The sequence below is a fragment of the Perna viridis genome, chromosome 2 (assembly GCF_037379345.1).
Source record: "Perna viridis isolate PV_CMFRI_1.1 ecotype Kerala chromosome 2, ASM3737934v1, whole genome shotgun sequence".
In the NCBI taxonomy this organism is placed as follows: Eukaryota; Metazoa; Mollusca; class Bivalvia; order Mytilida; family Mytilidae; genus Perna; species Perna viridis.
This window is the reverse complement of record NC_142446.1, coordinates 65090861-65114945: the sequence shown is the minus strand read 5'-3', so window position 1 is coordinate 65114945 and position 24085 is coordinate 65090861. Positions and strand designations below refer to the sequence as shown.

Below are 24085 nucleotides of genomic sequence, written 5' to 3'. Positions count from 1 at the left end.
AAGTTTAATGAAATGCATGTTTCTGATTTTTTTCATTTTGCCAGATTCTTACAAAACTAACACTTAATACATTCGACCGAAACATTACCAAAAAAATAGTACATTCTCAAACTATCAAAAGGGGGGTTAAAATTTCCATGCTCATTTGGACAATTGCATCCAAATTGACTTTCAACGAAATATATATGAGCTGCATGTATAATGTAATTTATTTCGTTTCCTTCAGACAAAATGTTACATCAGTTTCCATAAAAAACTAATTCTCCCACTAAACCATTTTTGTCAAAACTAAAAGGAGTGACATGGTAAAGCAATTTACGAAATATTTTAGCCTTCCCTCAAAAGAAGCTGAGAACTATGTTACAGAATTTCTATTATGGACAACCTAAAGAGTTACTGAAACAGAAAAGTATTACAGATGGACGGACAGATGGATGGAAGGACGAACAATGTGATTGTTATGAGTGGGGGTATAATAACAAAGAACATACTTGGGCAATGTTGGGAGTTACATATTTGTTTTTCTGTAGAGTTCCCTGAACATCCAGCTCCTCCATATTGTGGTGCAGGGTTTGTACAAGTTCTTGTTCTAGTTTGCTGACTTCCTCCACAAGTAACAGGACATGTAGACCATTTCGTCCAGGCTGACCATTTACCATCAACTGTAATGATTTCATTTAAACGTCTTTATATAGGCCATCACAATTACATACTATTCAAAACACAATCTTGGTATAAATACATGTCTTCGACTATATAACTACAGGTAAGAAAGTTACACTTTGATATTTCAGGTTAAAATGACATAAATAATAATTATATACTTAGTACAATATCGAGTCACACGTTGTCACCCAAATAATACGTACCATCTACACGAAGCTGATAATGATAGCCACCAAAATAGTTAACAACAATTGCCTTGTCTATATAAAGCCACTTTCAAAATTTGAAAACGATTCATCCCTTTGGAGTAAAGATAATTGTGACGATATTCAGACAAACGGACGGTATTACGGACGGGGAAACAAAGTGATTTCAAATACCTTGACTCTTCTACCCAGCCTACTTCTGTCAAATTCCGTAGCACTACGTTCACAGGTAGTATGTTGGTAAAGAATTCCCCTATCCAGCTTGAAAAAAACATCCTTAATAAATTCAGGATAAATGAAATGTGGCTTTTAATTAAAGTAGACTGGTTTTCTCGCTTCATACTTAAAATCTGGCAACCCTTGTCTTTTTGAAACAAATCGATGTCAATATACTTGCGTTTTAGCCGTTTTACCAAAACTCGGTCAACTTATTTCACATTTGAAAGATTCATGCCTGGACCATCTGGCATCGCCAAGGTTTAACAGGCATACGAACATATGAAAGCATTAATAATGGGGCAATTGCCTAACTGCTGCATCTATCAGTTGTCCCATTTAGTCAATGCATGGGAATGTAGTGACTGAATGGAACAGTTGATACATTTATTCAATTAGATTGAATGAAGATTTGATTTCTATACTATCAAAATATTCAGTTTGCTCACTTGGACAATGAATCATACTGCAGTTTTCTCTGTTGATCTGGTCCCCTGCACAAATCTTGCCCCCATACTGCGGAGCTGGATTGTCACATGATCTGTTCCGTGTTTTGTAGCCTCCCCCACATGTCACACTACATTCTGTAAACTTGCTCCATTCAGTCCACATTCCATCAACTAAAGAAATTACAAACATTCGTGAGAAACGGATTTACACATTTTTATTTACTGATATTTTGTATATTAATATGATATACCAATCTGTAATTAATGATTAAAAATATACCTAGAAATAGAGTAACAATTTACAAGTTGAAAATCTGCAAAATGCCTCAATTTAAAATTATACATTCCCAACAGAAACAGTTTCTGTACTTCCCTGCTTCTTTTGAAGCTCATGTCAATTTTGCAAATAACTACACCAATAATAAGCATTAGTCACACTTACTAGGACATGGCTTTGAACTGCATGTCTTAGTCTCTCGACCTTGTCCATTGCAATCCTTTCCACCGTACTGTGGCTTAGGATCAGAACAAGAACGCGTCCTGTGCTGTTGGCCACCGCCACAAGTTGCTGAACAATCATTCCATTCTTCCCACGTTGACCAGTTTCCATCAACTATTAACGACAATTCATTGTAGTGTACCTTCATGGCGATTTAGCGCGTGTTTATAAGAATATGCAATCCTTACTTTACGTTTTACAATTCATTTGATACCGTGTCCGAAAAAAAAGATGTTTACTTTAATAAAAAAAATAATGTTGATCAATCAGCAAAGTTGACTTGTGTCCATTCATTTCAGGTATAACTTACTTAAAAGTCAACTACACAATTACAGTGTATCATTGAATGTTATTGGTGACTGGAGAATTTTTGTAATCATTCCAATGATTGACATACCAGTGGCGGATCTGGATTTTCCGGATATCGGACCCCTTCCTTCAGTCGGAAATTTTTGTTAATTTTGTACAACATTTTGGGAAAAAAATAAGTAAATATAAGCCTGGACAACTTTTTCTTTTTAATAGAACCCAGGTGGAACCCCCAGCCTATTTTCAGAATCTCTGAATCCGCCGCTGCTATTTTGTCCCATTTGACAGTTTTATCAGTATATAGCCTTTGCTCATGATTACAAAACATTGATTACCTGGACATGGGTTGGTATTGCATGTTTTTGTGTCATTGTCATCTCCATAACAGTCTTTCCCGCCATATTGTGGTTTGGGGTTCGCGCATGTTCTGTTTCTAGTTTGCTGGCCTCCTCCGCACGTGACGCTGCACTGTGTATAGTTCGACCACCCCGTCCACATTCCATCAACTATAAGAAAACACAAATAATTATTAATAAAAACAATCATTGTCAACAAGGAAAACAGAGACAATTTGTATCAAGATGTACAAAGACAGCTAACAAATATTGATTGCCCTCTTGACGCAATTAATCAAACTATTTCAAAATCAGAACATTTTGTTTATATTTTAACACTTACCTGTTTCAAATTAACTTACTTGGACATGGTAACGAATTGCAATCACGGGATTCTGTTCTCTTTCCTAAGCAGTCGTCGCCTCCGTATTGAGGCTTAGGGTCAGTACAGGACCTATCACGTGATTGTTTCCCTCCACCACAAGATTTGCTACATATTGACCACAAGCTCCATCGCGACCAGTTCCCGTTCACTGTAGAAAGAAAGAGGTTTGAAGACGCTTGCTTTCATGAATTTGAAAAAAAAGGAATTATTTTACTAATTATCATAACTTAAAATTTTCAAGGTCTGTTTATTGTTTATAAAATATATTTAGTGATTCAATAAGAGAAAGAGTAATCAAATGAACCAATGTTATAGCGGTAATCAAAAGAATGTAATCCAGGGACAAAGACCAGACATGGAAAACAGACATACACAACAAAGAACGTAAAGTAACTAAAATCATATATACAAAATAACAAAAGCAAATGAGCAACTCGGACTCCACTAAAAACTGGGAGCATGGACCAGGTGCACCGGTATGGTAAGCGTACTCTGCTTTTCTATAAACACCCGCCGAGTTGCTCATAAAAAGTCAAGTCCAGGGTAGACGAAAGAGGAAAGGAAAACTATGATACGTTGAACAAATCAGTTTTCATGCCGCAGATGGATACACCGTAGCGATCCACGAGTTCATGATGACGACCATAAAACTTCTGTAGTGATGACTTCAATCTTGTAGCAACATAACCCTGTTCCAGAAGCCTTTTCGTTAGAATTCTAGCGCGATACAAAAAGTATGCGTAGTTTCGGCAAGCTCTGGCATAACGTATCAGCTGTGATATGAACACTCAATACGCAGGTGCTGAAGGGATGTTGCCACAGATGAAAGGAAATTTGACAATTCTGAATGAAAAGTCATCGCGTCTGTCGTAAAGTTTGGTCAATAGTTTTCCTTTGCCATCGATTTCTAAGTCTAGGTCAAGATATAAGGCTGACCTCACAGTGTCTATAATATCATTTATCTCAAGTTCTTTGGCGTAGATGTGATGTATCAAATCCTCCAAATTAGGATTGTTTAAAGACAATTGAGAATGGCAAGACATGTTTTAATAGTACAATTTAAACCTTCATTTTCAACCGACTCTAAATAAAAAAATAACTCAGAACATTGAACACCTACCGGGACAGGGGTCGATATTGCAATTTCTAGTGTCGTTCCACTCCCCTGCACAGTCTTTCCCTCCATACATAGGAGTAGGATTAGAACATGTCCTTTTTCTGTCTTGTGAGCCACCTCCACATGATACACTACAGTCAGTAAACATACTCCACTTACTCCACTGACCATCAACTAAACAGAAAAACATATATGAATGAAGGATGACATGACCCATCTAAATATGACAAGATAATTGTGAAGTAGAATACGACATCCAATGTAACCTTCTAAAACTATGAAAAAAAATGATATTATTGATTTAGACCTAATTTATTTATTTAACAGAACTGATACATTTCCTCACAATATAATAATTAGAAATAATACAACAATGTAAACACATCAGATTAATTGATTGTGATTTACGGTCATATGGCAGATATGTAATTCATGCATTTTAGGACAGGAACGTTGCCAAATCGAGCAGACCCTGGTTTGTACCAGTTCGACAGGTTGAGATGAATCATTATTGTGCTACATTATAACTAACAGAATTAACCGACAACAGGTAGGCATGTTTCCCCACTTGGACATATTATTCGAACTACAAGACAACCAGTCTTAACTGTATCATAGGCGTAGGAACCCAAAACTTATTGGTACTGTTTTGATATAGGGACACCAAAAATGTGAAAATTATTGGAGTGGCATACCGTACCTGTCAAAATTATAGGACGGTTGAAGCAGTACCAACCGTACCGGTTCCTACGCCCATTTATATCCCTACCTACCATGTGCTTGACAGAGGAGTTTAAGTCTTTGGTGTATCAAACGGACGACCACCGCTCCCCACTAATTCGTTAGAAAATCTCTCGAGAGCTTATGTTATTGTCAATATGAAACACGACTATAAACAAAAAAATACTTTTTTTCGTTACTTTAGGTGAGCACGCTACCCAATTACCAACGAGGCGGTTCATACATAATAGAGAAAGTACTTATACTTGTAATCGTACGTGGAGAGTCTTCAATAAAAGCTACATTTACCTGGGCAAGGAAAATCGTTGCACTGACTGTGTTCAGTATTATTTCCAAAACAGTCTAGACCATCATACATTGGCTTAGGATTGGTACAGGTCCTTCGTCTTGACATTCCCCCACTACCACAAGTCAAACTACAGCTACCCCAATCAGACCACTCTGACCAATTGCCGTTTACTGAAAAAGTCAAAAATTGAAAACATCAGGTTGTTGACCGCCTCAGCGTCATATAAAATTAGAAATAAATGATTCCTTCCACAGAAAAGTCACATTCGCCTATTTTAATTCCAAATTTTAATATGCTGCTATATACAGTTTTGGTAAAACTTTAAATAACATATATAGATGAAATTATAGTTATCTCATTTATTAACAATTTAATAAATGGGTGTGTTTTTTCGTCGTTAGAAGACTGATTAATTGATTGAATACCGCTTAACGTCCCATGGCAGATATTTCACGTATTTCAGGACAAGAACGTTTAGATCAATCGAACAGACTCTGTTTTGTACTAGTCCAACAGGCTGAGCAACATCTAAATTGTTTTACATGTAACTCATAGAAGCAAGAAACTGCAGACAAGTATGTCGGACACTCGAGCACATTAATTTGACTCCGAGCCAAACAGTTGTCACTTTAAGCCCTTAATACCGCATGAATGGCGGAGAGCGTTGGACTATCAAATTTTAAAGTCTTTTGTATGACTTGGCCGAGCATCCATCCCACGACTTCCCACATGCGAGGGAAACAGACTACTCCAAGGCAACCGATGTGGTCATCATTAGATGAGAAATTATACAAAACCATTTTTAAACTGCAATAATTGAAACATTCTATATAACATATTAAAAAATATGTAATCATCCGACATAAAAATTTCAAATCATGTCCAGATAGAGACTGATTATAATATACAATTTACATCTTATTGGCAAAATTGTTCGATCTTTTTTTTTTTCGTATTTAAGATTTCAGCGAGAAATAAAATTACTTCAAAATTATCAGCGAACGAATTCCATTTTTATTGTTATTTAGATATAACAAAACTGATTATTCGTAATGTGAACGCCGTATAAGGTAACAACGAAAAAATGCAGTATTCTAGAGGTTTCGGACTTACTTGGACACGGCAGTACATTGCAAGATTCAGTGCTGGTATTTCGCCCTACACAAAATTTCCCACCATGCACTGGAGCAGGATTTGTGCAGGACCTGCTCCTAACCATGACACCTTGCCCACACGTCTCACTGCAGTCACTCCAAGGCGCCCAGTTGGACCAATCTCCATCAACTGCAAATCGTAATTGCGCTATACTATAAATGCGTAATCAAGTACGATAAAACATGCTTAGTTAAAGATGTTCTTTGGTTTATACTAAGTACCAGTCTTGATGAAAATTAGATAGGAAGTGATTCATGCATGCCAACAACCCATGGAATAAACTTTTCTTTACAACTTACCCACAAACAGTTAAAGGCCATTCTACAAGTCATAGTTTTTCATTTTGTTGCAATATCGAGATAACAATTATACTAATTGTGTATAATATTGGAATTTTGCAAGAGTTATCGTTCTTGATTTAGTTTGATTGAGTTTAGTAGAATGTGATGTATTCTACAAAAAATACATAGCTATATAGAGAAAGGACTTTTGTAACATTAAATATAGCATACATACACTGAAAAGCATCATTTTTTTCGGTGGGTTTTATTTAACCATGACTCACCTATACCAGAGGCAGTGCCTGTATTTTATATGGACTGGTACTTAATATCAGAGTAAAGAATATGTGTGGTCTAGTTTCTCGTTTGACATCCATAGTTTAAGAGGTGTTAACAGCTTATCAATTGTCATTTAATGCATCATTTGATTAATATAGTTTTAATTAACACTATATATCATAGACTACATACATGCATGACAAAATTGTTAAAAGCAAAATATATTACATCCACTATAAAAATATATTTCATGCTAAAACTGCTAATGGAAACCTAAACAAAAAATACGTCTAGAAAATAGCCATGCCCATTTCTGGTAATTCGAATATAAATAAAAACAAAATATTTGCCCAACCCAAGATTGATTTCATACAGGAGCTGGATGTGATCTCTCATATTTAACAACAAAACCAGATTCCCAGTCAAAGTTGCCGTGCATTAGTGGGATTATATACGAATACATGATGGCATCCTTTTTAATAAAACCAATAATCTGACCAAAGTAATCGTGAATTTAAACGTATTCAAATATCCCTCACGAAATTGTCAACAGTGTAGCTTATCAGGCACTAACCTGGACAGAAATGTGTGTTACATGGATCATTTTCAGTAATATTTCCACTACAGTCTTCACCTCCATACCGTGGTTCTGGTTCGTCGCATCGTCTCTCCCTCATCCGAAGACCACCACCGCAAGACAAAGAGCAATCACCCCATTTCGACCAATCTGACCAGTTTCCATTAACAGGACAAGGATGAGTGTTGCATTCATTAACATCGGTTGTATTTCCTTGACAAAATTCACCTCCATATAACGGTTCAGGGTCATTACAAGATCGATTTCTTAATTGGAATCCTCCCCCGCAAGGTGAAGTACAAGTACCCCATTCTGACCACGAAGCCCAATTACCGTTTATTGGACATGGATGTGTATTACAATTACTGAAATCGGTTAAGTTACCTATGCAGTTTTCACCTCCATGTTGCGGTTCAGGGTCATTACATGTTCTGTTCCTATAATGTGTTCCACTACCACATGTAAAGGAACAGGTATCCCATTCCGACCACGAAGCCCAATTACCGTCTATTGGACATGGGTGTGTATTACAATTACTGATATCGGTTGAGTTACCAATGCAGTCTTCACCTCCGTATTGTGGCTCTGGGTCATTACATGTTCTATTTCTATGATGTATTCCACCACCACATGTCAAGGAACAGATTCCCCATTTCGACCAAAAAGCCCAGTTCCCGTCTACTGGACATAACTGTGTATTACATTCAGACATGTCTGTAGAACTACCTATGCATTCTTCACCTCCATACTGCGGTTCCGGGTTATCGCATGTTCTGTTCCTATACCGTGTTCCAGCACCACAAGTCAACGAACAAACGCTCCATTCTGACCAAAGAGTCCAATTGCCGTCTATTGGACAAGGATAAGTATTACATTTGCTTACATCAGTCAAGTTACCGTTGCAGTATTGGCCTCCGTATTGCGGTTCTGGGTCATTGCATGTTCTGTTTCTATATTGCAGTCCACCACCACATGTAAAGGAACACGAACCCCATTTAGACCATTTCGCCCAGTTGCCGTCTATAGGACAAGGATGGGTATGACAAACACTGAAATCAGTTGTGTTTCCAAAACAGTCTTCTCCTCCATATTTAGGTTCGGGGTCAGAGCAAGATCGGTTTCTGTATTGTAAGCCTTCTCCACACGACAGAGAACACATACTCCATTCAGACCATGATGTCCAGTTACCATCTATTGGACATGGGTGATTATTACATGTAATAATTTCAGTTAAGTTTCCAGTACAATCGTTTCCCCCATGCTGTGGTTCAGGACTCGTGCATGATCGATTCCTTTGTGTATGACCTCCGCCACAAGATAAAGAGCAGGAACTCCATTCCGACCATGTTGTCCAGTCACCATCGATAGGGCATGGATGAGTGTTACATTCGTTGATATCGGTACTATTCCCAAAGCAGTACTTTCCGTCATATTGTGGTTCTGGGTCTGCACAACTTCTGTTTCTTTGCTTAAAGCCACCTCCACAGACAATGGAACAGGCATTCCACTCAGTCCACGTAGTCCAACTACCATCGATCGGACATGAATGTTCATTGCAACCATTAACATCAGTTGCATTTCCAATACACTCATTTCCACCGTACAGCGGTTCCGGATCTGAACAGGATCTGTTTCGGTTTTGAAACCCTGTACCACAGGTCAAAGAGCACTGGCTCCATTCGGACCAAGATGTCCAATTTCCATTTACTGGACACGGTTGAGTATTACATGCATTAATGTCAGTGTTATTTCCGTTACAATCGTCACCTCCAAATCGAGGCTCTGGGTTTGCGCATGATCTATTCCTTTCCTTATTACCTCCACCACAAGAAAGTGAACATGTCGACCATTCCGACCACCTTGTCCATTGTCCATCGATAGGACAAGGATATTTGTTACAGTCATTTACATCAGTTGTATTTCCAATACAGTCACTCCCTCCATATTGAGGTTCAGGTTCGGTGCATGATCGATTTCTTGTCTGATGACCCCCACCACAACTCAAAGAACATAGATTCCATTCTGACCAAATCGTCCAATTTCCGTCTATTGGACATTCAAAATCATTGCATTTACTGGCTTCCGTCATATTACCGGTACAATTATCTCCGCCGTACTGTGGAACAGGATTAGAGCATGACCGAATTCGGTCCTGAAGACCTCCACCGCATGTCAATGAACAAGTACTCCATTCCGACCAAACAGACCAGTTTCCGTCGATAGGACATTCATGGGAGTTACAGACGCTGCTTTCATTTATGTTACCAGTACAATTTTCTCCTCCGTACTTTGGTTCAGGCTCTGAACATGATCTGTTTCTATACTGAATTCCTCCACCACAAGTCAAAGAGCAACTACCCCATGAAGACCAAGAAGTCCAATTTCCGTCAATTGGACATGGATGTACATTGCATATATCAAGATCAGTTTTGTTTCCAAAACAGTGCTCACCTCCATATTTTGGTTTAGGATTTGTACATGATCTGTTTCGATATTGTGAACCTCCACCGCATGATGAAGAACAAGCACTCCACTCTGACCACAGTGTCCAGTTACCGTTGACAGGACAAGGTTTGGTATTACACGCCATTCTATGAGAACTGAAATTCAAACATGGTTTTCCTCCAAACTGAGGAGCGGGATCGGTACAGGATCGATTTCTAAACTTATGGCCTCCGCCACAAGTAAATGAACACGATGTCCACGCAGACCATGAAGCCCAATCTCCGTCAATAGGACAAGGATGTGTATTACACGTAATAACATCTGTGGCATTTCCCATACAGTCCATCCCTCCAAAATCTGGCTCTGGGTCAGAACAAGTTCTATGTCTTTGTTTAAACCCTTCGCCGCACGAAAATGTACACCGACTCCATTCTGACCACGATCCCCAATCACCATCGATAGGACATGGTTCAGTGTTACACTCATTAATGTCAGTGTCATTACCGCTACATGTTTTTCCCCCATATTGTGGAACTGGGTCGGAACATGACCTATTTCTAAAGTGAGATCCACCGTCACATGACACAGAACAATGGCTCCATGCTGACCACGACATCCAACCTCCATCGACAGGACAAGATTGGTTATTACAGGTTTCCAAATCGGTAGGTTTACCGTAACAGTAGTCTCCGCCATTTTTAGGTTCTGGGTCAGTACACGTTCTCTCTCTATAATGAGAACCGCCACCGCAGGTTAAAGAACATGTATTCCATTCAGACCATGTTGTCCAGTTTCCATTTATTGGGCATGGGTGCGCGTTACATGGAATGTTTTCTGCATCATTTCCAACACAGTCGTCTCCATCAAACTGAGGCTTAGGAGCTGAACAAGATCGGTTCCTCGTCTGCACACCGCCGCTGCATGATTCTGAGCAAACACTCCAACTTGCCCACAATGTCCATTCTCCATGAATTGGACAATGATGTGTATTACAATCCTTAATATCAGTACTATTTCCAAAGCAATCCTCCCCACCAAATTTGGGCAAAGGATCAGTACATGATCTATTCCTTTGTTTGACCCCCATGTCACATGACTTCGTACATTTGCTCCATCCTGACCACGTGGTCCAATCACCATTCACTATAAATCATAATTATACGACTACAAAATATGCATTCATGCATTGCCATCAAAAAGTTGTCAGGGTATAAAAATATATGAAAATGTAAATAATATAAAAAAGCATTCCAAATAAAGATAGGAAAATTATATATTTCTCAGCATACAACTGCTAGGTTAGATATACATGACAGTGAACAAGTTATATTCATTTTATTAATTGAAACAATTGAGAGTCTGGTTGAAATGATATTTATGTGCGTGGATACTTGGAGATAACAAAAATAACATTTTCGAAAAGTTTCAAGTGTTTTGAAAGATATCAAAAATCAGCTTTTCGTAAGTCCGTATCTAGATCGCAAAATTACTTAAATTTATATAATGTATATTTAACGGCAATAAAACACAATACATTATAAAGGAGGTACAGGTAAATATGTATTAACTTCATATTAAATTGCTATAGACTGATCTAGGCATTATATGCACCTTTGGTGCATTTAATAACTATATAAAAAAGAGAGAGAGAAAAACAACCATGCAACACAGTTAACTTACATGGACATGGTTGACTATTACATATCGATCCTTCAGTGCTATTCCCTATACAATTAGTTCCACCGTGTTGCGTTTCAGGATTGTCGCATCTACGGTGCCTTTCCTTGTATCCACTACCACATGACAAACTACAATCTGTCCACAGATTCCAGGTAGACCATTGTCCATTAACTGCGGAAAGAATGACAATCAGATAAATACAATAAAATCACGTCACACACCAGCCTTCCTCGTTTGCATTTACAGTAATTGATCCCATTAAAAGTTTTTTTGAGACTATTCAAAGAAGTGTGGGCGAATTGATGGACGATGAAGCCCATAATAAGTTAGTCAATAGATAGGTGTACGTCAAAACAGCAATTCATAAATTTTAAGTCTCAGATGTGAGGCATTTTCCTAACTTGAATTGAGCTTGGAATCTTGAATTTGAATTCATTAAGCATACATTGCTTATGGAGCAAAATTTATTCAACATACTAGGACATGGCGACTCATTGCAATTTTCCTCTTCAGAAGAACTCCCTGTGCAATTTTGAGCGCCAAACTCTGGTGATGGATTAGCACATATTCTACTTCTTAACCGCTTGCCTCCGCCACAAGTTGTGCTACAGTCTTCCGAGTAAGACCATTCTGACCAATTTCCATCAACTTAAACAGATGCGAAACAATAATCTAGATTTTACTGGTTATTTCAAAATCATACTGAGCTTCTAATTAGATGTAAATAAACTATGAATATGAATGACACCATTTTTATCACTCAAACATACGTTTTTATTTTTATAAATAAACACAAAATATAACCTTTGGAACTTTTCAAAAATAATTTTATTATTGGCTGACTGTGTAAATAAAGAGTGCAGCATTTCAGGATAAGGGTGTTACTGATAAAATTAAAGATCGAACAAAGAAAAGACAAGACATTATTTGGGTGTACAGTTCGTGAAAAGTCAACATTTCATGCTGAACAATATGTTTTCCATATTTAAGGGGCGTACGATCGGCACACATTCTCTTGCCTCTGTGCCTGTATTACCAAAAATAACCAAGCCACTATATGTGTGTAACAGTTAAACAACCGGAAGCAGGCTGAAGTAGATTGGATTACGTTTTTGACAAATACGTCATTTCTGTTATGAAGCGAAGGATGTTTCTTTTATACTCTTGCACTACTTACTTGGACATCCCTGTTCATTACAGGTCGCTTGCTCATCGTAATCTCCGTCACACTCTCGTCCGCCATATTGAGGAGATGGGTTAGTACATGATCTACTTCTTGTCTTACTTCCGCCGTTACAACTCTTACTACACTCCGCCCATGTATCCCAAGAAGACCACATTCCATCAACTATAATGAAAATAAAGATTCTGGATGAACCCAGTTTACAATAGTGAAAAGAAAAGGGAAATGCTAGAAGCTTAAATATATGTAACCTACAATTAAGTTTTAATTCACTAAGTAATTGCCTTTAATGTAGGACTTCATTTGATAATTATAGATGATGATTATACTAGTACTGATGATTATAACGATGCAATTTTATCAACGCCATTAACTACTTTAACGAAACATGAAGGGATGATGAACATGATCGTGTTGTCTTTCTTCCTATGAAATCTATTTCAATTTAAGACTTGCTCCATGTTGATAGTCTGAAGCTATCCGTGTATTTCATTTGTTCAATATATATATATTGTAAATTCTAGCTCTATTTTGTTTAAACAAATTGACATTTCCTATAATTTTTTAGCAATATTTTGTTTATAAAAGTGAGAGCAAAATTTGATATCTTACATTCATATTATTCACAAATTGTTCTCAGACAAAGCGGGATTTTGTTGAAAAGAAAATCAATCAAGAAAAGTTTCATGTTTGATGAATTATAATAACGTAATACAATGTACAACAATCGTATTAGCATAAACATCATACTTGGGCAATGATTTTTATTGCATGTCCTTTCAACTGAGTCGTCGCCTTCACAGAACGTTCCTCCATATTGAGGAGAAGGTTCACTACATGATCTTGATCGCTTCTGTGTACCTCCCCCGCATGTTACATCACAATTTGCCCAAGAGTTCCATTTGGACCACGATCCGTCGACTGAAATATAGAATAAGCAATTAGTTTTTGGTGAATAATATCTTTGATACATTCTGTCATGGTTAAATGTACTTTCCATACAATATACGTAGGAAATAATTTACTTTGGAATGAATTATGATACCAAAACGATAAATAATTTGTCTATCCAGTGAAATTACTTACAAACAATACTACATGTCCTAATATGACTAAAAAATATCTTCTGTGCTTAGTTTATATTCGATATTTCAATGTTTTGATATACCCAGTAAAATACCCAACTCTTTATACAAATTAGTTCTCTTTACTGCAAAATGTTTTTCGCAGTATTGTAATGAGTAGTGGTAATGCCTTGGGTTGTTTTCCCATCCCTTATTGCAGAGCCTATAATTTAGCGGAATGATATGTATAGTCAGTCAAGAAGTGGTTATAGGTCTGCGGAGGACAATAACACTACCATTAGTCTTATGGACTTTTCATTTTTTGACTATTCCTTTTGGCTATTGCCTGGAATACAATATCAGTTCGGTAATTTCATTATTAGTTGTATCAGAGGCATTTCAATTGCTGTCAATATACCATGTACTTTAAGATTTTCATTGCACATGTCGCCGTTTATATAATGCATGGCAATTAAGTTTTCTTAGTATTTACATATTTTCTTTCAATTGAGTTCGTGTTACTATTTGTTGGTCTGTTACTTATCAATAATGGTTACACCTTGAATTATGTGAAAAGAATTTGTCAATGATATACCTGTATGTCCCAATATATTTCTAAAGCTGGAAATGTAAACTATGTCAGCATATTAAATAAGTCTTAGAACTTGTTAAAATCACCAGTTTTAACAGCTGTTATGTTACTACTGAAATAGAAGTTATCCTTTCAAAAGACTTTGTCATGCTCTGTCACATTATAACTTTTATACACTGCATGAATGGGTTCCGTTTCAATTATTGTCATGCATATCTGGCTTATTTTAAAACTCCCTAGTTATTATAAAAAAGGAACTATACATGCAGCAGTCAGTCAAACTAAAACAGTTTGATCTATTGGAAACTGAAATGAATTGTCTATTGGTCACATTTTGATATGTAATTGCTTATTTCTCCCTTCAGTTAGCATTTCAATGACAATAAAGTCTATTTTACTTTAATACGTACCTGCACACTTTTCTTCACTACATGGTTCAATCAAATGGAATTCTCCCTCACAAGGTTCTCCTCCATTTTGAGGTTCGGGGTCGTCACAAGTTCTCTCCCGTTCTTTAGATCCAACTCCACAAGTAACAGAACATTTTGTCCATGAGCCCCATGAGCTCCATTTACCGTTGACTTAAAGCGATTAAAAGAAATACACATGTAATTAAAATAGATAGTTTTGAAAAGGTTATGATTTAAAAACAAGCTGACAAAAAAGTTCCGTACAACGACATTGTTTTGAATTGCAGACTTGTAAAAACAATTGAATTTATTTGGGCTACGCAAATGACCTTTATCCAAATTTCCCTTGTTCTTTGACGTATAGATGACATCAGCTAATAAAATTTTCCAGCCATGATACAGCATCTGAACACAACAATACAGAAATTACCTATACACGGGTCGTTTTCACAAGATCGTTCTTCTTCCTTACTTCCATCACAGTATAGTTGTTTTATGTCATATTCCGTACAGTTCCGTAACCGCGTTTGTAACCCGTGCCCACAAGTCGCACTACATTCCGACCAACTACTCCAATCGGTCTCTGTTAAAAAAAAAATCACTCAAATGATAAAATATATTAAACTATAAATTCCGCTAATTATCAGGCTTCTATGATAAAACTACAGAGGCTAGAAACCCTATAATGTAACGCTTTGGTAACTTTTATCTCAGGCGAAGCTATGAAATTCATTTCATTACATGAAAACGAGAGTCCATGCTCCCAGTTCTTAGTGGAGTCAAGTTATTCAAGTTGCTCGTTCACTTTTGTTACTTTGTATGTATTATTTTAGTTACTTTATGTTTTTTGTCTTGTTTGTCTGTTTTCCATGTCTGGTCTTTGTCCCTGGATTACATTCTTTTGATATACGCTAGAATTTTGGTTCCCTTGATCACTCTTTGACGCACTTGTAGATAAATGTTTCAACAGAAATCACAAAACACTGACATTTTGAGTGCAAGAAATACGATTCTGTAATATTTAACGGTTTTGTTTTCATCACTTTGTTTTTTTTTCTCTTTTTTTCATAAATCTACTATCACCTTTGTTTTCCAATCAAGCAATTCAGGGTAGTATTATGTATGACGACTTTCCACGAAGGCGTTTTTTTTTACCTTCAAGTTGTTAGCACGGATTTAAATACGACCATTTGAAAATAATTATAAAACGCAAGTGGATGAAAATATCTAGTGTTATCATAGGTGATGATAGCAGTACAAAGAACAAATGTTTTGTGCTGATATTATAACATGCATTTCCCTTCAAGGTGAGTTCTGCAATTAACCTCCTTATCATGAAATCTGTATTAAGATTTAAAATAGGCGCCATGGGTATTTCTGTATAAAATAAGATTTGAATATTAATGATGCCTCTTTGATAAAACCATTTCGAAACATTCGAACCCAATGATTTGTGTTAATAAATCGTTAATTTTGTTATTCATACCTCCATCCAAATATGAAGCTGAGACCACCCAATTCCTAGAGTGTGCGGCTCAAACAAAAGTCCAATTATTTAAACAAAACAAATGATTTTCTTGTCTTCATACCTGTTAAATACTTTGATTTATCAGGACGATCAATGCTGCCAGTGACTAAAACAGTTTCCAATGTAATCTTGATACTCTTAACATAAACTAGGAAATCTCGTATGACCAGATATAACTTGTTATCTTTCACTAATCTTCCAGACTTCTTAATTATAATGTCCTCTATTGTTTTCTCGTTGTCTGTCTGATCATTCTTCAGGAAATCAAGGTCATAGAAGACTCCTACCTTCCCATCCACATCTCTGACGAGTAAAAATGTTACATACGTGTTTTACAATATGGTATTCCGTAGCTCAGGGGTTCAAATAAGTAGTGGTCAGAACGAGGCTCATGGCCTCAACTTCTAGATTTTCAATATTTTTTTTCAGTATCGCTTTAGCGTTTAGTCTTTTGACTTGAAACTTGAAAAATTCTAAGACCTCGCTTCCAGGGTTGAAAGTTCAGGTTTACCACTGGTAGTTTTCTCTTACTAATGTAAGATTTCAGTGTTATATTTGGAATTTAATAACGTGTCATACTAGCATATGTAAATTGTAATTTTCTTGTTTTACTCGTTCAAGCGATTTTTTTTTTTTGCATTTTTTTCGCATAAGAAATGCAGCGTCTGTGTTACTAAGTGCTTTCACTTTTTATTTTATAGCTTTGAAAGTACAATTATACCTTATTTCTTTAATTTCTCTAATTGTGTAAACAGGTCTTTTAAAATATGTTTTTTACTTTGTGAAATTAACAATTTAAGAAACTCCAAAACGAGAAATAAAAGGTGTTCATTGTTTCAGCAGTATTTATGACCCATAAGTGTATAGAAACAAAGCAACAAATACGGAAACAACCAAACAAAATGTACAAGGGGAAGCTGAATACGAGCAACAATGGAATTATATTATATTTTACAAAGGCCAAACAGTGCGTGAACGTGCTTTTAAAGACCATATGGTTTCATTCAAACTTCCCAGAGGATAATTTACATTCTTTCTGACAATTATATTTCAATCTGAAAACTAATTTCTGTCAACAACTGTTTTAATTTTATTTATATAAATGACATAATGTTTACATAACATTGCTTACTTTCCACTTACAGTAACATGGAAGTAGTGTCATTTACAGTTGAAAGATGACTTGTTGAATACCTAATTTTTACATGCATCTACTTCATTAAATGTTCCATTTTACAAAGATGTCTTTTTTAACTTCAGACCATACCTTTAATATTTTTCTGATTTTCAAATATTTGGTAATACTATAACATGATAGTAAATCATATCTGCGTAAAGATTACAAAACCGAAGTGACCGATTCTTTTTAATGCTGGTAGTTTTGATGGTATTTTCATTCTTAATCATGTTTTGAGCTAGGCGAAGATTTCAGTAACTGACATCATTCTTTAATTGGATATCTTATTTTGTCTATATTGTGTATGTTGATGTATTCCGTGAAGACAATTTGATGCAGAATCGAGTGAATTTTATGGTGTTTGTTGTTTCAGACCATTTATTTACCTTACATTATATGGGGTGGATAAGGACTTATAAAACTACTTAAACCCTTCTGCAGACATGCGTCTGTCCAAAATCAGAAGATGTTGGACATTAATATATATTTGTGTCGTTATTTGATTTTATGTTTATTTTGACGAAGCGTCATTGTTCTTATTACATTTGTTGTCCTAGGGTAAGGGACACAACTCTTAAAAATCATTGGAACTTTTATATGCAGCATTTTACATCCATCTTAAGTAGGCATCTAATTAACTTGGATTGATTTTTTTTATGCTTCAAACAAAAGCTTGAGAGGCTTTGGTGAAATTGAATATGATACAAACATATCACTGATTTCAAGAGTTATGTTCCTTACCTTAGGTCTACCACCTTAAAAGGTGTTTTTATATTTATTGAAGACCTTTTGGTGATTTCTGAATTGTTGAATGTGACATTTGTTCTAGTTAATGCAAACAGAAGTTTCTCTAGCAAATTTGCATGAACAGTAATGAAAAGGGAAGAATGTTTTTTTTCTCTTTTCATTTTCTTAATATTCATGACGATGCCTTTTTCTATTGTTTACATTCAAATCGAAATGTTTAGGGGAGTGATTATTTTTGTTTTGAAAGCTGGGATCTACAAAAAAAATATGTAGTCTGCCTAAAATGAATTTGGAAATTTCCGATTTTTTTAAATATTATACTTACACCATTTTTATTGCATTACACTTCACAAAATACGAGGATAACTCACTGCTCAAAAAATATTTGTACATCTGAAAGGAATACAAAAAATGGTAGTAAACAAGTCCTCATAATAGCTGCAGGTTCCCAAAATGTCTTTTGGACTTAAGTAGTTACATTAATATATTGTTTTAACTAAACATGAAATTTATAATGTATCATTAATGATTAATGTTCGTTTTCTCAATTGCATTTCTTTGCTATTCCTGGACTTGCGACAAATTTTACTCTTCAGACTTTTTCCGAAAAGGGCAGCTGATTTAGAATTAAGAGATGTTGTGTGTTATGTAACTCTATTCTCGAATGTATTTTAACACTACCGGTATCAATAGATTTAGGAAGCACATGCTGAATACTCACGGCATAATAGAAAAACAAGGTATGCCGCTATAACTTAGGTCAAAACTTCAGCAATTATATATAATAGTGTTTGAAATGTTCCTGCAAAAGTTATGTAATCCAATTGAAAAGGAAATATAACTTAAATGAACCGATGAAAGTTTGAAGAAGCTGCTATGTGAATTATGCAACGCACAAACGCAACAGGAAGCTATAAGAAAAGCCCTACCTCGTTACATAACGGCTCTGATATAGCAGTGAAAGCTGAAGAAGAGGAATCTCTTAACTCGTCCTGGAATTCTCTATTATCAATTATCAAACTGATATGTGCTCGTAAAACAGCTGAAAGTACAGTTAACATGATTTCACTTTAATGAACAGTTATCACTTACATAACTTGACAGGGTTCGTGCCGAGATAAAATCATTACTTCAATGAGCTGGGAGGGCAAAACGTCACTTTACGTCGCTTTTAATGGGTATAATTGCCCCAAAACATGATATAAAGATTAAAGAGAATTCCATGTGCATTAGCAAAGAATAAAAGGAATTAAATGAAAATAACGATTGTTCCGTTTTATTATTTTGATCTATAAATGATTTTCCGCGTGCTTGTCTTAAAAAATTAATCGATTAAATGAATTATCGTCTTCAACGAAAAATGGCTATTGGTGAAAAACAGAAGTAGCCGTTGCGTGTACAGCTCATATACATTTTACACCAATGCCTCAATCTAAATAATTAATAATAATGAATAATTCAAAACCCAATTTAACACGATATTGTCTCTATCTATTACAAACAACATTATGAAAAAAGCCATTCTCGAGTCATATTTTGTGTTTACAGTTTTACACTTAATTGCCTTGTCGGGATGTTAACAATTATATGTTGGTTGTACATATTGTACAAACTCACCATCTTTTCATCTACATTGCCAATTTTATTCCCAAAATATATGTATAAAAGACTTCTGTCGAAAAAATGACAAAAAATGAAACTGTACAAATTTTAAAGTATAAACATGTTTTCAGTGTGTGTGACTTCAAGAAAACTTACTTTTGGGATATGAAATTAATTTTGTCCAATTATACATGTATCAAAAGGATTTTATCTACATTATTTGAGATGATAATGTTAAATATCACAGACATTTATGAAACTTTTTTCACTTAATACGTTTATTAGCTCACCTGGCCAATGGCCAGGTGAGCTTTTGCCATCACTTGGAGATATATGTGAAAAACTACCGTCTGACCTCTATGTTCTGTTTTTAGTAACGGCGACCATGTTTTTTGACGGATAAAAAATCTAAACACAACTTTTGTGCAAGATATCCTATGGAACATCTGTGCAAAGTTTCATATAATTCCGCGAAGTAGTTTTTAAAAATTGTTAATGAACGATGACGACGGCAGACCACCACGACGGACTCCAAATCGTATATGTTTAGCCAAATTCTGGCATGGGTAAAAGAGCTCAGCATGATGAGATCTATCCGTGGTCAAATTTTCATTTTCATCTGTTAAGCCATGTTTTAGTAATTTCCCCTTTTCGACGGTTTTTTGTTGTTGCTATTTTTAATGTTATTACTTAAAAAAAATCATCTCCCTTGACACTACTTGACAATTTGGAACCAAACTTGAATCTGATCCGTCAAAATAAAATTATTGTCGTTACTAAAATAGAACATAGGGGTCAGACAGTAGTTTTTCACTTTTCATATCTCAAAAACCGTTAGGTTTAGCCCAATTCTTTTAATTGCAGAAATAATCCTTATTATAAGGCCTACACAAGTTACATGTTTGTCCCTTGAAAGTCGAAAAATTACGTTTTTTTCTTTTCTTTTTGTCTTGTTTTCGTTTCGTTTTGTTTTGTTTTGTTTAATTTTTGTTTTTGTTTTTTTTTGTTTTTGTATTTGTTTTGTTTTGTTTTTTGTTTTTTACAGTTTTCAGCCAATATCTTGAAAACTATAATAGATAGAAACTTTGAATTACTGAAATGATCCTAATGACAAGTCCTACCTAAGTCTTCTGGAGTCAAAATTGCTGGACAACTTGTTACATGTGCATGTATTGCCCTTGAAAGACGAAATTTAACAAGGTGAGCGATTCAGGCTCCTGTGAGCCTCTTGTTTTATTACATACAGCTATATTTCAGGTCTAATATGTAAGTATACAAAGGCGAAAATTTCAAAACTTTTCTCGTAAAATTGATCGTATTAGATCAAAATGTTGCAAGTGTCATTTCAACGTCTTCCAAATAAACAATTGAAATTTCCAATATATGTTGTAGCCAAGAATGACAATGATGTTTTCAGCAAGATTATTATGAGCACATGCAGCTGCACCCATTTTGCATATTATCAGCATACGGAAGAAAAAAATATCTTAGTACTGTCAGTGCGCTAAAGTGACAAGTACAAGTTCCGAGCTAAATGTTAAAGACCCTAAAGGTGTAATGCTTTCAGGACTTATAACAAAAATAATAACTAATAATAATAATAATCAATAACACACGTTTTAAATACATTGGGTTAAAGAATGCAACAAATTTCAAAAATCTGAAAACTGATGAACAACAGGTCATTTCAGATCTGACCTATTCACTCTTTGAAATTCAAACCTCGAAGAAGATGAATCCTTAAAAGAAACCGTTTCACAAAAATGTTCCACATGTGTTATAGGTTTAATATTTAATGTGTAATCGAATACACATTTATCAAGAGGTTAAACAAGATTGCAATGATGTAAGTAATATTTAACAGTTTCTAGTGGCACTTAAAATTAATGTGAGATTGAATTAAGAGAAAGAGTGAGTGATGTATTCTGATGTACTGTCAAGTTTAAAAGCTTATCGTTGCTAGAGAAATTTTAAGCTTTGAAGTAACTATCATTGGTAGATTTGATTAGAGGCAATGTTTTTTTTCTTCAGCCGAGCCCTATGATATCATCATATTCAAACAAAGAAGGCATTTACGGCTTCAATTCTGTAACGTGTGGTATTCTATTGATTGTCAAGTTATTAAATTAACGTTTATTGAACACACATCTTGGTACAATTCAAACGTTTGTGTTTTTGGCAATATTTCAGTTTAGAAATAGTTTGTGATTATGAAATTTTAAGTCATTTAAAAAATTCACAGGTTTTAAGCCGTTATGCTTTTAGTGTATAAACATTTCTGACATCTTATTTCTTTCCATAGTTCGAAGGTGGCAGTATGTAAATTTTCAAAATATTTTGCAAAAATTAAAAGATAAATGATTTAATACACCTGTCAATTTGCTGTGAACAACTAAGATATGATTGCTGATTTAAAACGCGAAGCAAATATTTTTCTTAGATCTCTTTTTGAGATCTGGTCAATATTTCTGTTATTCACTTTTTAAAATTTGTTATCTTATCTAAAACATTCAAAAATGAGAAATGTATCGTTGCTTGTGTAATCTGGATGGTATTCCATTTTATTATTTTAGTGCATTTGATCATATTGCCAATTTCGTCCTGCTATTTTCAATATTTTGATTTCAAATTTTTTGACACATTCCATATTTTCCTCAGAAGAAATTGACAGTTGTTTCTAAAAAAAGAGCAGAGGATATTAACCATATTGGTGCACTTGGTACATGATCCCAGTTTTCAATGGAGTCCGCGTAACTCAATCAGTTTTGTTTCTTTGTATGTGTTATTTTTTTATTTCATGTTCTTTGTTATGTATGTCTATTTTCCCTGTCTAGCCTTTATCCTTGAATTACATTCTTTTGATTACCAACTTAATCCTAGTTCCCTTGAATTCCCTTTCTGGTGGTAAATAATAGAGAATTTGAATAACGAGCAAATTTTATATATACCTGTTTCACGCGTGAAGAATATAGAAAGACCAATAACTACGGCCAGTAGTGCCAGAATACCAAGAGCAATAAGAATCATGATAATGGCACATCGTCTTTGTTTCTTTCTTTTCTCAGATCTACGGGATATGGTGGAAAAGGAATGTCGAGCAGATGACCCGTCTATGCTTGAGAGCCAATGGGTTCCGTGGTACCTTATTGCGGGCTGTAAATAAAGGTGATGACAATATTACAAAACAGATGAACTGTAGGCAATATTCAAAATGGACATTCAAAAGAAAAGTCCTATAATAAATGACAATACTTAAGCCAAACCAAAAAAAGTATGAAAGTTGTAAACAAAAAAACAAAAAAACAAAAAACGCAATGGTCCTGACTGATACAGGCATTATTCCGATTGAAATGGTAAGTTCACAAATATGTTTTTATAGTATATACCATCCCTCTGTCGAAGTAGATTTGTCTCACGAATATTGAAATGATATATTATGTTTTTTTTTATCTTGGAGGTGACGGCCAATAAAGGGAATAAACATTGAAGAAAAAATAATATATTACAAAAATTTCATAGATATGCCATTCGATCATAGAAAACATGAAAAAATATCGAGAAATGGATATTGTTGGTTACAAACACTGTTGTTGATTACAAACACGGTTGAATGTCGACCCCATTGTCCTTGCGTCCCATCCCTTTTTCATTTCCTCATCATTTCATGTTCATTTTATCATCCATTTCATGTTCATCGTCTGAATATAGCTGAAATATTACTGCTCGGACGTTAAACCCCAAGAAACAAACAAACAAACATATCATAAAACAGGAGAAATATAGAATTGTAAAGGTGGAATTAAGCAAAAAGCAAGAAAATAAATTAAGAAAGCTGAATTGTGAATCATAAATTTATTTTCAGTAAAATGATGTAACATTACAGAATATTTAAATTTGGGCTGTTAAAGTATCTTCATATAATTTTCATCTGGTTTTCCATATCCAGATATAGCTACCGTCATATCACATCCCAAACCAAATTAGCATTACGAGTAGATATACAAAAGCTGAGACATATCACACCCATTATAAGCCCTCGACTCATATCATGCCTCGGACAAGATCTAGACAAGCTCTCGGGGATTATATGATACTCTTCGACGTGATATGATGTGTGATATGAAAAACATAAGATTCTATTATTCTGTATTCA

General features: G+C 35.2%; 1 protein-coding gene across 3 annotated transcripts in view; it reads right to left on the bottom strand.

Annotated features, from left to right (window-relative positions):
- Positions 1-24085, bottom strand: part of LOC148626500 (SCO-spondin-like) — a 36599-nt gene that overhangs the window by 7119 nt on the left and 5395 nt on the right. Inside the window, exons 2-20 of one of the 3 annotated variants that reach the window (XM_088570532.1) lie at positions 22881-23085; positions 19260-19372; positions 18656-18723; positions 16468-16709; positions 15309-15461; positions 14879-15049; positions 13563-13733; positions 12807-12977; positions 12107-12277; positions 11630-11800; positions 7502-11092; positions 6326-6496; positions 5212-5382; positions 4186-4356; positions 3043-3213; positions 2681-2851; positions 1980-2150; positions 1538-1708; positions 492-662 (exon numbers count right to left, since the gene is read on the bottom strand). In XM_088570532.1, the coding sequence (XP_088426658.1) occupies positions 492-662; positions 1538-1708; positions 1980-2150; positions 2681-2851; positions 3043-3213; positions 4186-4356; positions 5212-5382; positions 6326-6496; positions 7502-11092; positions 11630-11800; positions 12107-12277; positions 12807-12977; positions 13563-13733; positions 14879-15049; positions 15309-15461; positions 16468-16709; positions 18656-18723; positions 19260-19372; positions 22881-23085 (6595 nt within the window). The remainder of the gene's footprint in view (positions 1-491; positions 663-1537; positions 1709-1979; positions 2151-2680; positions 2852-3042; positions 3214-4185; positions 4357-5211; positions 5383-6325; positions 6497-7501; positions 11093-11629; positions 11801-12106; positions 12278-12806; positions 12978-13562; positions 13734-14878; positions 15050-15308; positions 15462-16467; positions 16710-18655; positions 18724-19259; positions 19373-22880; positions 23086-24085) is intronic. The other 2 variants (XM_088570533.1, XM_088570534.1) reach the window with 2 other exon arrangements.